The sequence below is a fragment of the Calonectris borealis genome, chromosome 3 (genome assembly GCF_964195595.1).
Source record: "Calonectris borealis chromosome 3, bCalBor7.hap1.2, whole genome shotgun sequence".
NCBI classification, from domain to species: Eukaryota; Metazoa; Chordata; class Aves; order Procellariiformes; family Procellariidae; genus Calonectris; species Calonectris borealis.
Window position 1 is genome coordinate 41,124,658 of NC_134314.1, and position 16,718 is coordinate 41,141,375.

The window sequence follows — 16,718 nt, forward strand, 5'->3', positions numbered from 1 at the left end:
ATTTGCGTACGCAGATCCGTACCTGCACACGTACACACACACCTCCGCACCTGCACCCCGCGCCTCTCCCCGGAGGCCCCCGCGGCGGCAGCGGCCGGGGCCGGGCCGCGCCGCGTCCCCATGGCAACGGCCGGCGGCTGGCGCCGGGCTGCGGGCCGCTCTCGCCCTGTGCTGCCGGCCGGGCCGGGCCGAGGAGGGGGGGGCAGGTGAGAGTGGGACGTTTTGGGGGCGCCCGGGGCGGTGGTAGGGGGTGCCCAGACAAGCGGCGACGGGTGGGAACGGCGGGGCCGAGGGGCTGATGGGCGGCGGGCGGCCCCCGGCCGGCGGTATGGGGCGGGGGGACCCTCGGCCGCTTGAGGGGAAATGTTGAAAGGCGCACCCGAGGTCTTAAATAAACGTTAATCCCGTTAACGTGTGTGTTTGTCCAGTATGTCTTGTGAGCAGACCGAAAGCGTCATTAAGAAAATAATTCGCGAAATCGGACAAGAATGCGCCGTCCGGGGACAAACTGTGTCTGAAACCTTGGTGGCGTTCATGGTAAGCGCAAATGAGATGTTTAGGGTGGTCTTTTTTATTATTATTTCATCTGGGTGTTTTTCTAATCACGTTCGAATTCTGTTGTGATCCGTAAAATATTAAGATATATATGTATCAATAGCATATAGATCAGAAGTTTCAAACCTGGATGCCCGGTAGCTTGGCAGTTCAAACCGGTTTTAAGGCTTTCGTGAGGTGGAGGCTTAATTTTACATACAATGAATAGCTCCCCCGAAGTCGCTGACTGACACTGCTCGGACTGAATGGCGTGAAGTGAGGACATAAATCATTCCTTTGGTCTTAAAAGTTGACAAACTTCAAATGGCAGCTCCACAGCAGCCTGCCCAGGCTGGGATGGCGACAGCCGAGGCTTTTGGGGTGACTTGAGCTTTGAAACATCTCGGTTTCTGATAGCCCGCATTGGGAAGTTTTAAAGGGGCGTTCAGTGATACTCAGCACAGGGGCCTAAAAACCTGAAAAAATATTTCATTCCTCTGAATTGCTATCTATGTGAGTATAAGGCCCTGAAAAGGCCAGAGGTACTGAGCCCTTGGAACTCTTTGAACTCCAAATGAGAGTTCTCCCTTAGTTTTCTCCTGCAGGCAGGTAAGCCATTTTTTCCTTTCTGAAGTGAAAATGAGAAGTGTTCCCAAGTTTTAATAACATTTCTTCCCACTCTTTCATAAATGAACAAAAAGGCATAACGCATAGGTGAATGTTTATTGCAGCAGCTATATTTATTCTTTGACGTTTACCTCTTCCGTCTGTTGTGACGGATTCTTTTGTTTGTTTCTCTGTTTAGGCAGGGCCAGGGAGTATAAATGGGCTGAATATTTGAAGGAGTGGGCCTGGATCCCACTTAAACTAAAAACGAAGCTGAATCAATCTATCTCAGTGTTGTCCTTGGTAAACAACTATAAGTATCTAAAAAACGTTATACGCTTTGGCATGTCCTCTTACGAGACAGAGCACCGCTGCAGAATATAGGCTGAATGCATCTGCAAATCTGTGTGCAGAAAGATGGAGCTAGGTACTTTCTTTATTGATGGTTTAAGAACAGAATCAGCTCTTGATAAACTTGCGTACGAATGTAAATGGTTCACAGCAGTACTGTTAGTCTGCCATTTTTTTTCCTGAAGGTGACACTATGGCTTTAAAAAATACATTGGGCTCAAAAGCAGTATTAATCAATTAAGCATGAAAATTTTAATGGGTAAAAACCTTTCGCATATGGCTGGCAAGATACCCAGCATGCACACCAGTTACAAACATGCACATATTTCCCTGTGTGCAGGACACTGAATTTTTTATCCAAATGGTAAACATTTATACTGATGGATGCAACACCAACCGAGAAGTCTATAAACAACCATGATGGATTTTTATAAAATTTTACTTAGAAAAATATTTTTCCAGTAAGTTTTTAAAGGAGCTCTATTTAAATATTTCTCTACAAAGTTTGCATCACAAATAGATTTTTTTTCACTTATGTCTGAGAACCGAGATTGAAACTGGCAACATGTGAAATGAAGTAACTTTGTTTCATTATCAAAGATTGAATGGAAAAAAAGAATAGTAAAGAAATATTGACTGCATCTGAGATTTTTCAGAAAATAAAAGGTTAGTTGCAAAAAGTATATGTTGAGATATAAATTAATAGCTTTCTTTTGGCCATCTCTAGGTGAAAGCTGCTGTTTTAGATCCACGAAATGACTTTAATGTGGATCAACTCCTCACAAAAACAGATGTGCAAAATCTTATCCAGGTAATTCTGACATGATGTTGACAGTTACTACTTAGCTAAGGCTGGCATTATTTGCTATCTGTTCCTGTAAGTAAAATGTAATTTTATTTTGATATGAACACTTCCAAATTTTTAATGCTACTTTATTCTCATGATTCTGTAGCTAAAGGCTGGATTATGTGTTCCCTCATATTAATAAATGCCTTATACTTAATAGCGTTCAGAGAATGGTAGGGAGGGGGCTCTACTACTGTTGTGAAACCTGTAGCATAGTCACTGTCAGTTCAGACCGTTTCCCCTGTGAGAAAAACTCACTTCTCTGTCTCTCTTCTTAGCTCTGTGTTACCAGGCTGCTTGACACAACAAACCCATCCGTGAGCACAATTAAGATGCAAGTTTACTTTGATATGAACTATGCAAACAGAGGTAATTTCAATATAGATGTTTTCATAGTTGATTCTGAGTTTAGGATTTAATATCTCTCTCTGTAGGGCTAATAATGATTCCTGTTAAATGACTGCTGGCAGTGAAGCAAAATAAAAATCCCTGGAGAAATGTACTATATAGGAGTATGGTGTTTCAGTACAAATATATGTTGTGATTTAACCCAGCAGGCAGCCAAACACCACACAGCTGCTCGCTCACTCCCCCTCCCTCCCCCAGTGGGATGGGGGAGAGAATCAAAAAAAAAAAGTAAAATTTGTGGATTGAGATAAAGATAGTTTAATAAAACAGAAAAGGAAAGGAAAATAATAGTAGTAGTAGTAGTAGTAGTAGTAGTAGTAGTAATAATAATAATAATAATAATAATAATAATAATAATGGTAGAATATACAAAATGAGTGATGCACAATGCAATTGCTTACCACCCGCCAACTGATACCTAAGCAGTGATCGCTACTTCCTGGACCACGCCTCCCATTTATATACTGAGCATGACGTCACATGGTATGGAATACCCCATTGGCCAGTTGGGTTAGCTGTCCTGGCTATGCTCCCTCCCAGATTCTTGTGCACCTGGCAGAGCATGGGAAGCTGAAAAGTCCTTGACTATGGACTACTTAGCAACAGCTAAAAACATCAGTATGTTATCAACGTTCTTCTAACCCTAAATCCAAAACACAGCACTAGGAAGAAAATTAACTCCATCCCAGCCAAAACCAGGACAATATAGTAGGGTAAAAATGTACATTACGTTTGAGAGTACACTCATCTCATCCTGTCTGAGAGATTTACTGAATGTAATGTATTAGATCGCTTGAGAGCAATTATGCTTTCAGGTGCAGTGGCTAGCTGCCTTCATCAAGAAAAACTTGTGCTGCACCTGTGTATCTGAAAGAGAACCAGTACCCAGAACTGCAGTCACGTATCTGAAAGAGAACTTGATGTTTTATCAATATCCCTAATTGAGATGAGCAATCATCTTGAACAATCAGTTACAAGTATGTTTTGGTCTCATCAGTGGTAACTTCATATGGTCTGAGAATGGGAACGTGGAAGAAAAATGAGATGGGTAGAATGTCTCTGCTGTAACTGTAGCCTCAGATCTCAGTGGGACAGTGAGGGCTGGCTGGGACACAGAAGACACAGAACAAGAGTAGACAAAAAATTAACATTTCTGTGTGGGGAGGTCATGAAAATGTTTTCTTGTTAGCATGGATTAAAACCAAAAATTAGCAAAACTAGAAAGCTGCTCCGAAGTCTTCTGGACTCAGTAAGCTCAGTAAGCTCAAGAGGTCCAGTAAGATTCTGAGATCCTGAATAGTGTTCAGATTTGGGTGCCTAACTTCAGGTGTCTATGAAATATGTGTGTGTGTGTTAGGTCCTACTGCAGTCAGAAGAATCCAGAGAGCCAGAGACTTGCTGCTTAATTTGGCCTGAATAGTTCTCTGGACTCTACTGACTGATGTTAATCATGCTAATTATGTTAATGTTTAACTCCACTGTTGTTAATTATAACGGTATGCTACCTTGAACATCTCTTCCCCTTATCTGTGCTTCAGAAACCTTACGTTGGTGCTCTGATTGTGGAAATGAATTGCACCCTCTGTATAACCCAAATTCCAAATAATTTAGATAGCACTTTTTAACAATCCTTCTCTCCTAGCTGAATTACTCAGCGAGCAGCACCGTGTTCTGGAGGAAAGGCTGGCTCCTGTGGTCAGAGATATCACAGATAGTCGTCCTCGTGTGCAAGAAGAAATGGAGAGTGTGTATCGAAAGATCGTTAGCTACGTGCTGCTGAGCTCTGGCCTGGGATCCCCAACAGATATTGAGGTTGTCAGGGAGGTAACAGGTCAGTAAACTCCCAGCTGTGAAATTCGGCTTTTCTTATTGAAAAATAAAATTTCACCTTCTCTTTGCTGATCTTTAGATACAGATGTGGTAAACCGTGATGAATGCTTACTACCCAAACCGTCACTGCTCAGCCTTGAAGTCTAAATTTGCCATGGATTTCCTACTTTTTGCAGTTGTTCAGGAGAGGATATTTTTCCTTGTTTAATGATTTTCTTTTCTGTTACCTCATATTGAGGGTTTTCTCACCCTTTGAAATGCTTCTAGCTGCCCTGCAGAGTGTATTCCCCCAGACAGAGATGATTACTTTCGCCTCACTCAGTAAGAAGAACAAAGAGCAACAGCTGAAAAATCTTGCCACGCTAGTCACAGGAATTCGGTTGTACAACAAGGAATGCAGGAAAGGAGGAAGCAGCATTGATGACTGTAAGTAGACAACTGCATTTGGGCTGTGTATTCCCAATTAATTCTTCCTGGTCTTCTTCACTGGAGCGGCTCCAATAATATCCCATCTCTCTAGATAAACAGCTTTGACTCAGGGTCTGTAAACCTGAAGGAGAAGTACATATTAGGTATTTAATTATAGGTTTCCATGTAGGCTACTACTTTTTAGCTAAGAAGGAGCCCTATTAACTTCATGCACTAATTACTTCATGATAACTTTTCCCTGATGCCTTGCCATTAAGTGAATGAAATATATAATGTTTGCCTTTAAAAGCACTTCATTAAAATCTGGAAAGGACACTGTCAATCCAATTATAATTTTCTGTTGCATGTGTGTAATGAGAATTGATAAAAGTTGCTGGGGCATTATCTGTATTCTCATAATTCAGAGTAACCTCTTCAGATTCTTAACATATTCTTAAAAATCTTTTGCATTTTGAATCCTCGTCAGTGGAAATGTTTTTGTGAATATGCATGTAGTATTGTAGTTCAGTGTGGAGACTTCTCTGTAAGAAAGGTCTGCAGCCCCGTTTTAGAGGAAACTGAGAGTTGAAAATTGTGCAGATTGCCTAAAGTCTCTCAGGAAATCCATGTCAGTAGTATCAACTGAACTGCATCTACTATAAAGCAAGTTTTCTCGCAGTCCTTGACATGACTGTGACATTTCCGCACATGTAATTCTGACTATGTGAAACCACTTGCCTGGTAAGATACGGTGGTTGAATCTAGTATGCAAACATTTGGAAATGCATGAATATAAGGACAAAATTTAGAAATTTTATTGGAAGTCTACTTTGCTCAACTACTGCACTGTAATCTTTCGCTAATGATTTAAATAATTCTTTTTATATGTATCTCATATTTATTCTATATAATCAGTGCCAGCCATTCTGAATGAAGCCATTCCGTCAGCTACACGGACTGTCGATGAAGGTCTTAATACTTGCCATACGCTAGCCCACCGGTACGCTGCTCTCTTGGAATCCATGCAGGAAGACCAACACAGATATACACAGCTTAGTTCTTTTAAATTAAAAGAAGCACTGTTCAATGTGAGACAATATGAGGCCTTCCTTTGCATCCTTCTGGTGAGATACCATCATGGTATATCCCGTGGGTTTTTATTGCAGATGGAATGTATTCCAGTTACCTATTTGTACAGGACAGAAATATAAGAAAAATGATTCAGAAATAAATGAAATAAAATTGATCTCAATCTATGATAACCTACATCATCTGTCATGCTGAACTTTTTACCTAACTTGCTGGGTTTGGCTACTGTCAGGTAAAACACAAAATTAATTGATTTTTTGCTGCAGTGTGACTGTGCTTCCATTTCATTTCTGGAGGTTTCCTTTTTTGGTTTAATTTCATTAACAAAGGACTAAAAAAGTAGGACTTTTTTCTTGTTTGCATATTGATAGTCAATCTGCCCCAAAAGGCATGAGGGAAAAAATCTCTTTGTTCAATCCATAAATCACGTCAATTTTAGTGTGTAGACATCCCCAACACATATGGAGTCATCAGAAGTCTTTGTAGAATACAACTTAAATTCTCAAAACTTGTTTTGTTTATGAAGACTTTTTCATTTGTCTTTTGAGAAACTGCAGGGTTTTATTAGTTTTTCCTGTGTATCATAAAGCTTGGAAAAATATTTATCTTCTAAATTTTTTTCAGTTCTCTTCATTATAAAAATGTAGAGGTTTTCTATAAAAATTACTAGTATATGTTTGAGAGAAGCATCTGGTTTTATACCTGAACACTTAAGGAAAAATGTATTTTGTGGAAAGTTAGGCTGCATTTCGTTCTTGAAAACAGCTGTCTGAAAACATTTGAATGAAGAGATCCAAGTAAATACTTGTTACTAAATACCTGATTTTTGACTGTCATACTTCTTACCTCAAGTAAATTCTCCTTCCAGTCTGATGCAATTACAAGTGCTCAAGAAGTTGAAAAGATGAATGTGCAGTTTGCAACAACAATGGAGCAGTTGAAAAACACAGTGCAGAATAGGGTTTCCATAGATACCAAAGAAGTTTTTGTAAGTATTTTGAATGGAAAACCTATTTCTTCTTAATTATAAAAAATTACTGAAGTATTGCAAAATACTTTACCAGTGTATTTTTGCATAGTTTGTGTTAAGAAAAAGGCTACATTATTTTCTTTCTATTATAACAGCATCTGTGATTTTTGAAGGGGCAACTAAACTAAAATATATGATCTCAGGTAAAAGAAAAGCAAGGTACAAAGAGGAGGAGAAAGAATTAAATGGTATTTTACTGTAAGTGTCTTGAGTAATTTCTCAGTATTTGTAGATTTACAGTAATATTTTCCTGGTTTGTGTAAATATTCTCCTGTTCCTTGCAGAAATAGTAAGAACACAATGATGACAGATAACAGCACATCAGAGTGTGATTCTCTTAAAGTCCTTTCAGATAGCAATTCCTGTAATTACACTATGACTCCTTGATATCATTTTTCTAAAGAAATCAAGTTTCTGATAGCAGGGATTGTTGTGCACAGCACTTGGGTTATGCTGCAGACATAAAACAAATCTGGATTTCAGATAATTTTTCTTTATTTTCTAGCCGCTCTTTGTTGCACTTTCTAACCTTTGGACCGGCTTTCAGGATGAGATACTACTGCTAAGCTTCCTCACAAATATGACTAACAGTCTCCAACAGTTCTCAGAAATCCAATCACAGCTTTTTCCTGAGGAAGTGCTAACGTCTCTTCTGGAAGGAGTGACTGTGAAAAGTGATGAGGAAAGGATAAGAGAAACCATGGGTACTGAAAATTATTAGGTTTCTTTTTTCCTTCATTTTCCAAGATTTTGTGGTTTGAATTTTATTTATAGAAGGTGCTACACATTGATTTTTTAATAATCAGAATTTGCACAGTAAATTAAAATGAGACTTGTACTGTGTGAATTTTTTTTTCGTGTACTGTAGTTTGGGCTTTTATTTTTATATATAAAATTAATATATAGCTACTAGATACAAACATACCTTACAAAAATGGCAGAATGATCAGAGAATAATATTTCTACATTTTTTTGACATTTCTTAAGTTTGTTTATGTCTTTTTATACCTTTCAGAACTTCTGAAATGGAAGGGGGAATAAAAAAGCTAATGCAACGGAGCTTTGGTTACCAGAAGTATTTGTTTGTAAGATGGTATCCCTAGTAACCAAGTTGTACTCCAGGGGTTTTGTAGTGCGTGAGTGGGTGAAGACGAAATAGAAGAATAAGATATTACCTGTCATCCCCTGTTTCCAAAGAAAACTAATGCTACTAAAGAAGGCTCCTGCAGGACTGAGTTTTCAGTAGGATCTCTCTTAAGGGAGGGCTAAAGTTTGGCTTTTGGGATCTTGACACTGCAGGTCACCCTGTGAAGACCGCAGTAATCTGGTTATCCTGTAACATGATTATATTTTAAATATCTGACGTTTTGTTAGTGAAATCCTTCCTTTGTTAAACCTTTTCTTAGGAACCAGAGTGAATGTTTCTGATTTCAAGAACCAAGAATGGCTTTTTCCAGAGACCACTGATAATTTTGACCAGTTGCTAATCCAGTACCATGGTTTCTGTGCACATGCAATTGGTGTGAAAGGCCTCACCCTCCCAGGTATGCTTTGTAGTTAGGTCTTTTCCATACTTTATATGTACACAAGTACTAGTGAAAATGTAAAGACATGTTCTGAATGCATCTTCGTATGCCAAAGCTGGAGTACTGTGTTTTCATTTTTGTAATTTTCACCCCAGATAAATTATTTCTCCTGTTAAAGTATAATTCTTTTAAAAATACACAAATAAACTGCCCTAAATAGAAGGTAGGAGGGCTTCAAGAGAAAGTAGGCACAAGCAAGCAGAGGCAGAAACAAGATGGGATGGATAAATGTTTCCTCCTGCTATATGTGCGTCTGTGTAACCTACACTGCACCTGAATGCAGGTTTGTTTATTGTTGTTAATGTGTTTTAATACAGGCATAGGAAAATGGTCATTCCTTCTATTTTGTGTATCTGTCTGTTGCAAACAGACCCATTCATGCCTACATCATATGTATTTTTAAACAGTGGATATAAAGTCCCAAAAATCTTCTCTGAAAAGAATGCAAAAGTGCAGTTGATTAAGTCAACTAACCATAGGATTTCTTTTTTATCTTCTAGGGTCATTTGTCTTGAAAGAAAGCCTTATTTCAGCTACCTCATCAGTTCATGTTTTCTGTCTCCCTGTCCGTTATAGAACTTATCCATATAGAACTTTTTTAAACCTACAGGAGGTTTCTAGCAGTATTAAAAAATAGATAATTTAAGGGCAATCTAAATTAGTTACACTTATGTAGTATTGCGTATGAGAACAGCTGTCCTGGGTTGGACTGAAGGTCTCTCTAGCCCTGTATCCGATTTCTGGATGTGGTCAGTCACGAACACTTGAAGATTATGAGGAATCAAGTAGGAATGATCCTTCCTTAATTATATCCTTCCCTGTTCTAGCAGTCAGTGGTTACGGGATTTCCTCAGATAAATGTTGTGCCTGTACCTTTCTGTTGAATAATCCTTGATAGAGGTTTTTCATTTATCTAATTGCTTTTTGAATCCGTTTAGAGTTTGCCATGGGATACTCTTATTGTCAAAGAGTCCCACAATTATAGTTATATATACTATTGAAAAGGTACCTCTTTTTGAGATGGTTTTAAGCTCTGGCTTGATAATTTCATCAAAGACCTGATAGTTTTTCTGTTAGGAAAATTAGCAAGTAGTAATTTTATATTGCACGCAATTCATGGTTTTATAACCCCGTATCATATTATTTCTCTTCAGTTGCTTCTTTTTAATGCTGAAGAGGCCTCTTTCTTTAACCCCTGCTTCTCTGAAATGTATTCCAAGCCTTTGGTCACTCGCAACTCCCTTCATTTTACTTTTTCTTACTCTGTTGTATTGGAACAAAATGTAGTATTACAAATATAGCATATAGATTGTTATAATGTTGGTTTTTTCACCCCGTCTGTTTGCATCCTAATAATTCCTGACATTCTTTTTGCTTTTTTGCTTGCCACCGAGTAGTGCCATTTAGTATTTTCAAGGCACTATCTATGATGATTCCAGGTCTCTCATGGGCAATGACAGCTGAAGCAGAGCCTGCCACTGTCCTTGAGCTCAATTTGTGTTTTCCTATATAAGTTATTTGGCCTTTATTGACATTTTCTCTGTTAATTTATTGTCCAGCTTGTCAGCTGCTTCATCTGCTTCTTCAGTTAATTTCAGTGTTATGCCCTTTGGTATAAATGGACTGCAATCAAATATTTGCTGGAGATTATAGGGGAAACATTTGGGGTGTGGGCAATGTTTTTTATGCCTTTGCTATAGGTGTGTTATTTGTTGTTTTTCTGACAGACATGCACTAAGGCATGCTGTATGCGAAGTGATCAAAAGCAGTTGTACTGACTTAACAAAATAGACTTCTATATTTTAAAATCTTACATTATTTAAGTATTTATTTAACAATTTATTCTGATTTCAGAAAAAAAGGAAGTGAAACTGACTTGAGGGAAGCACAGAATCTTGATTACAAATGTCTTTTGTATTGGATAGCATACTGTTTGCTATTTTATTTTGTGGGGTTTGTTTTGGGTTTTTTTAGGAAATCCTGCTATTGGAATTTTGAAGCACAGGGAGAGATGTTATGTTTTCAGTTCCAAAGAAGCTGCATACATCTTTGCTCAAGATCCAGATAAGTTCATTCAACTGAATGTAGAAAAAGCAAAAGAACATGCAGAGCTAATTCAACTGCTCGAACTTTGTCATCAGTTTGAATACCTTGCTCCGTACGCACAGGTACACATTGCCCATGCCTCTTGCTGAACAGCTGTTGGGTCTCTAGTTGGTCTGTCCTTTCTAGAACATAAAGACAACAGATGATACCCATCTTTAGAAAAGAAGTATAATCATCTGCCTATCATACAGAATGTCTGAAGGTCCATCTTTTCCAGGTCTTCAGGGTGTTGATAAGAAAAGTTTTCCCTTAATGTTGTTCTCACCTTATCTCTTCATAGGAGAATACGTAGAGCCAAAGGATTGTGGCAGCGATAAAAGCTGTTTGTCCTTAGCCTAGGAAGATCCTGTGTCTGATGTTTCTTTTCCTCATTTTTGCAAAAGTAGCTTAAAGGGACAGTAAATAAATGCAATAGAAGATAAGCCAGATACCATATTAACTGGAGCTTTAGCTCAGCAGTTCATCAGTATGTGCTGGATGAGGGTGTAGTGATATCTGGGGACATATATTACAAAATGAAAGGGGACTCATTAATAATGAACACAACAGTGCTACCTTGTGAAATCCAAAGACTTGATTTGGATTCATAGACATTCTCCGTGATACATTGCGAATTCTAGGTCCCTAGCAATGCAAAGTATGTAGTCTTGAACTGGCCCTTGGTGAGAAAGATATGTTTTATATCCCAGCTCTGGCAGAGATGTAAGCATTTCTCCTAATTATGATTTGTGATTTTTAGTCCATTCATAAAGATAAACTGAGGTGCCTGCATCATAAAATACTGGTGGTGGTAGTGGTAACCCCTTTTATCAAAATCCAATGATTAAAGCACTCACCTGGGATGTGGGAGTCTGAAATTCAGCTGTGGCCTCTGCCTAAAGGGTTTTCTGTCAGAAATTAAATCCATCGAATACTTAATGGTTTCTTCTTTTTTAGCAGGGGCAGGGGGAACAAAAATATTTTTAATGTAAAAATCATTATCCACTTGTGGTTTGCAGGTTTTTATTTGCTTTTAAAAAGTAGCATATCCACATGCTGTTTCTCTTAGACGTCTGCATTCTCGTTAATGCCTTGCTTGGTTTTGGGTTTTTTTTCATCCAGGCCAGAAATGCAGACAAATGTTTGATGAAACCAACCACAAAATGTGACAGTAGTACTCAAACTGATACTCATATCTTGCCTCCAACTATTGTGACGTCCTATGAATGGAATGAATGGGAACTGAGAAGAAAAGCTATAAAATTGGTTTGTATTGTTATTACCAGATTTTCATTGTTGGATAACAAAGTACAGAATAAATTATTGTAAACTTTTGTTCCTTGCAACATAAATTTAACATTATTCAAAGATTATTCCGTTACAACTGGCTCAATATTTTTTTCCAGGTATTTTCTTTCTGTATTTCTAGACTTTCTTATTCTCCCACTTTTTCCATGTTTTTCCCCAATTTTTTGAGCAGTGCTTCCACTGGCATGTCCATTTATTCCAAATTTTTCATTTGCGTTCTTTAAGTAGTAAGAGTTTGTTGATTAGCATTGAATTTTTAAGTTATTTCTCCACATTCAAATTTAACAGTTTGAAGATATTGCTATATACTTTCTTTGTAAACAAAACGTTGCAGAAAGATTTGGGTCAGGCAAAACTTTATTGCAAGTTGAGCAACTTATATTAATATTTATTACCATCAAGTAAGAAGAGGAAAAATGTGGTAACTGGCAGACAGAATGGTTAGGAATACCTTTGGATGTGTTTGACGCTGCAGAAGCTTTCTTTGAGCTAACTTATCCATCCTTGAAAGGTAGCAAAGCATGAGGCCTTTTTTTTTCTTTTTTTTTTCTTTTTTTTTTTTTTTGCATAATGAAATATTTTTCATTTTATCCTGATTCTTCATGTTTGCTAAAACCGATTCTGCTTTTTTTTTAAAAAAAAAAAAAAAATTCCCTTTTTCATGTAGGACCAATCCGGAGAGGTAAGAAACAGAGCAAGTAGGTTTTGTGTTGTATATATAATCCAGAGGAAATGTTTGTTATGCTATCATGATGATTTTCTGATGGATTGGATATCACAGCCTGTCCACAGAAGGTTAGCCACATACATAAAAACTTTTAAAGTAACAGTATATATTTAAAAAGCTTCCTTCTATGGTTTGCCAGCAGTTGTCAAGGTATAGCACCTGATTTTCACAATTCAGTCACAATGAACTTGTGAGTACAGGGAATATTGCGGTTACCAATATCAACTGGACACAGAATACTGCAGGGTTGATTTTTTTTTTTTCTGTGAACAGATGCACTATGGAGGCCTGTGGTCTGCTGTGCAGCCTATTATTTCCTTCCTGTTGTTCTTTTTGCCATGAAAACCCCAACATTACAAAAGGAAACCAGAATTTTGGACTGAGAAGTCTTGCCAGTGTTAACTGGCTTATAAAGGATTCTAAGTAATAGTTGTTACTCAGGTATATAAAGAAGCCAATTAGGTTTACAAGAGGCCTAACTAAAAGCCTCCTATGCTTCTGTAATGGACAAAACTACATAAATAAATGTAAGATGTGGTCAGTGGTTTATCTTCAGCATAAGCAAAGGTGGATGTTTTCCAATAGCTGAGCATGAAGACCGTTCACAAGCAAATCTGTAGCTCATTAGTTTGAAATATTTAGAGAAAGTACTTTAAAGTACTAAGGGTGTTTTAGCCTCAGCTGTCCATATGGGAGATTAGTGATGCTGAGTTGAAACAAAAAATCCCAGATGCATGCAAAAGTGTTTTGTCTACAATGACTATGCTGAATTTGTAATATGGAGGTGATACAGCATTTAGAATCAAAGTGCTAAAATAACAGAAATAGCTTCCCAATGCATCTGTGAATTTGATACTTTTAGGGAAGCATCGGACATATTTGTGGGTTTTCTTAGAGATTGAGCTCAGATGCCTTGGGTTTTTTCTCTGTTGTTCATACTTAGCCAGAAAACTTGCAGTGATAGGAAGTGTTAAAATATGAGTTTGTTAGAACACCTGTTTGATGTAAAATTTGCAGCTCATATTTGTTTCTCTGTGCAAGCATAGTTCCTTACAATAGCATACATTCAGTTTTCAAGAGCGATCCACTGAACAGAGAAACAGGATCTCATGCCTGCTCCTGTTTTAATTGCCATTAAAACCCTCAGAAGACTAAAATATTGTCTTTCTTTCCATGCCATCTCTTCTGTACATTCCTTATTGTTCTTTTCTGTATTTTCCTTGATGACACTATGCATAAGATTCAGTTGTAAATTAAGATATCAAAATGTGTCTACATATAGGTTCTTCGACTTCCGTTCCAGTTGAGAGAGACCTAGCTAGTGGAGTCTGGAGAAAATTTTGGCTCATTCACACTGAATTTGGCCCACTTAATCACTCTCCAGCTTCCACTGACTCCAGTCTCCGCTGACTGGCCTGGGCTCCAGGGACATTCTCACTTACATGTAGGGTCTGGATCCCACCACATGAGACTGGATTTTGTATATTTTGATGACAACATTACGTCATATGATTTACAGTGTTTTACATCATTGCTGACATAGAAGGCTCACTGGAATAAGGAACATTTTGTTGTTTCAAGTGCTGACTTTGTAATATTAACACTTTGTGAGAAGCGGTTTTGTTGTATCTACAGCAGTTTCTGTGATTAAACAGAGCTTTAATCATAAATTACCTTACCTTTTGCCCCTTGCCAAGGGGTTAATAAGCAATGTCTTGAAAGAAGGCATTTTTTCCCTTTTATCCATTACTTTGTAACACCAACACCTAAACCTTGTCACATTTGGTTTGAAACCAGACAAAGGCTTGGTTTCCACAATATTTGGGATCCTCAAGCTTGTTTTAGGTTTCAGATGCCCAAAGAATTTATCTGCCTGCCATCCCATTCAGTGTGCTTTCAGACTGATTGAAATTAATTTGAAGCGCTGGAAGAGCTTAACGTGAAAACAACATTTTATTCCAACAAAACAAAGGCTCCAGCATTTAACAAAATTTGAAGCACGGTGACCAAAGGAAAACATGAAAGCAGTAAGAGGCCAATTTAAAATTGTGTGGGCTACATACAGTGCTGTTCACACATCCTGTTAGTTCAGGAGTTATCAAATCACAGTTGCAACTGTGTATTGACAGTAGGGTGAAGTGGGCCATGTTCCAGGTTTGTGAAGCCCATCAATGTAAAATACACAAACACACCTAAGTATACGCTAGTGCTAAAATGTTCAAACAAAATTTTGCTTAATCTGATTTTTCTTGTGTCTTTAGGCCAATTTGCGTCGCAAATTAACTCATGCCATGCAGACTGATCTCAGTCATATGAGAAGAGAGAACTCCACCCAAGTGTACTTGCCAAAAGATGTTAGCACCCAGACTAAGCGTGACAACTCAAGCAATGTACCCAAGCCACAGATTTTCTTGGAAGGTCTCCGAGGAGGATCATCTCATTCTACTCATATGGTCAAAGTAGACTTAACAAGAGCAGTAGATGAAACCTAAGTGAAGATGAGAAACCTAAAGATATATCTTGAGTGTATATAAAAAAAACCCTGCATGTATCTGAATTAAAATACAAAAGATTTTACTGTGTCTGTTGATTCCAGGAGCAGTTGATTTATTTCATTTACCTTATCTGTTGGGGCTGCTGACTGGCATTAGGTGATAGAAATGATAAGCCTGAAACACCCAGATTTTAAACAGCCATTTAAGATCAAGATGTTCCCAAAGACTTTAACTTAAACTAACATTTAAACGTGTAGTGTGTGTTCTGGGATTTTCTTGAGGCTTTAATACAACGATTGCCTGCTGAAACACTGTCCTTAAGAGCCATGTCTTTGGTACGTGAACAGGATAATGTAAGACAAACAGCTTTTATGAGATACAGGGCCACTGCTGCAGCTCCTACGGAGGCATAATTCCCATTGGTGTGAAACAAAACGGATCCCAAGAGAGTCACCCAGATGTCACAGCTCCACCCTTAGAGCAGAATCATCAGGAAGGTAAAACCAGCAAAATGTGGTCAGTCTCGGTCCTTGGGCCTGTCCGTCTGTGCTGTCGTTACCCCAAGTGCCTTTGCAGGGTAATAGGCGTTACAAGTGTAGGCCAAGGCAGGGAGGTCGAGAGGAGGGAATCCAGCTTGGATGGCTCTGGCAGCCTTTTAGGTCTCCGGTAATTTCTGTATTCACTGGCTAAACAGCGTGCTGGTGAGCACATTGGAAACCGTAGGAACTTGACTTCGGGCCACCTTTTTGAAACTTCTGTTTCACTTGTTTGAAAAACTGAAGCACAACAGGAAAAGGTTTTTAGCTTTATTTCATTGTGGCAGTGAAATATGTGCCAGGTCTGATCAACGCAACTGCAGCTAGTATTTTTGTTTGAGCTTTAAGATGAAACATCTTCTCAAATGGAAGCAGGGGTACTTTAAAAGACAGATACTTTTCACAACAACAAAGATCTCCACAAATTATTATTGGCAAAAAGTCCAGGTGTGCAACCGTGATTGCCATAGGGTGTACGAAGGTTTCCAAGTCTCTTTTTTGGTCAGGTGCAGCGTGGGTCATTGTTACACAAGCTTGTGACAATGAAGCTCGAAGATTCAAGCTGCTGGCTCATTTTCCAGTGGCATTGTGCAGGATAGCATTCTCTTTTTGTTTAACTGTCTCCAAGGTATCTGGCTTCACTTTTTAAAGTTATACAGCTGGGACAAATCCGCAAGGCATTATTAAAAAAAAAGGAGCAGGAGGGGAGCACAGAAAAAACTTAACTAAATGGTTTCCACTAGGTGGTTTTCTCTTTTGTGAAATGAAATTAATCAGTAGCAGCTACATGTGCTGCTCCTCCATGTTTTTCAATGATGAGCTGGCACTGATTTTTAGATTAATAAAAACATGAATGCTATTACCGGCTGCAGCTTTTT

At 38.4% G+C, this 16,718-nt stretch overlaps 1 protein-coding gene across 1 annotated transcript; it reads left to right on the forward strand.

The window, feature by feature from the left end:
• The first annotated feature begins 429 nt into the window (after window positions 1-429).
• CFAP206 (cilia and flagella associated protein 206) lies at window positions 430-15,391 on the forward strand. Its single transcript, XM_075148048.1, has 12 exons — window positions 430-537; window positions 2,219-2,302; window positions 2,617-2,707; window positions 4,389-4,577; window positions 4,844-5,002; window positions 5,900-6,108; window positions 6,942-7,061; window positions 7,609-7,807; window positions 8,510-8,647; window positions 10,664-10,857; window positions 11,897-12,040; window positions 15,071-15,391. Exons 1-12 carry the CDS (start codon window positions 430-432, stop codon window positions 15,299-15,301), a joined length of 1,866 nt encoding a protein of 621 aa, XP_075004149.1. The 3' UTR covers window positions 15,302-15,391.
• The last annotated feature ends 1,327 nt before the right edge of the window (window positions 15,392-16,718 follow it).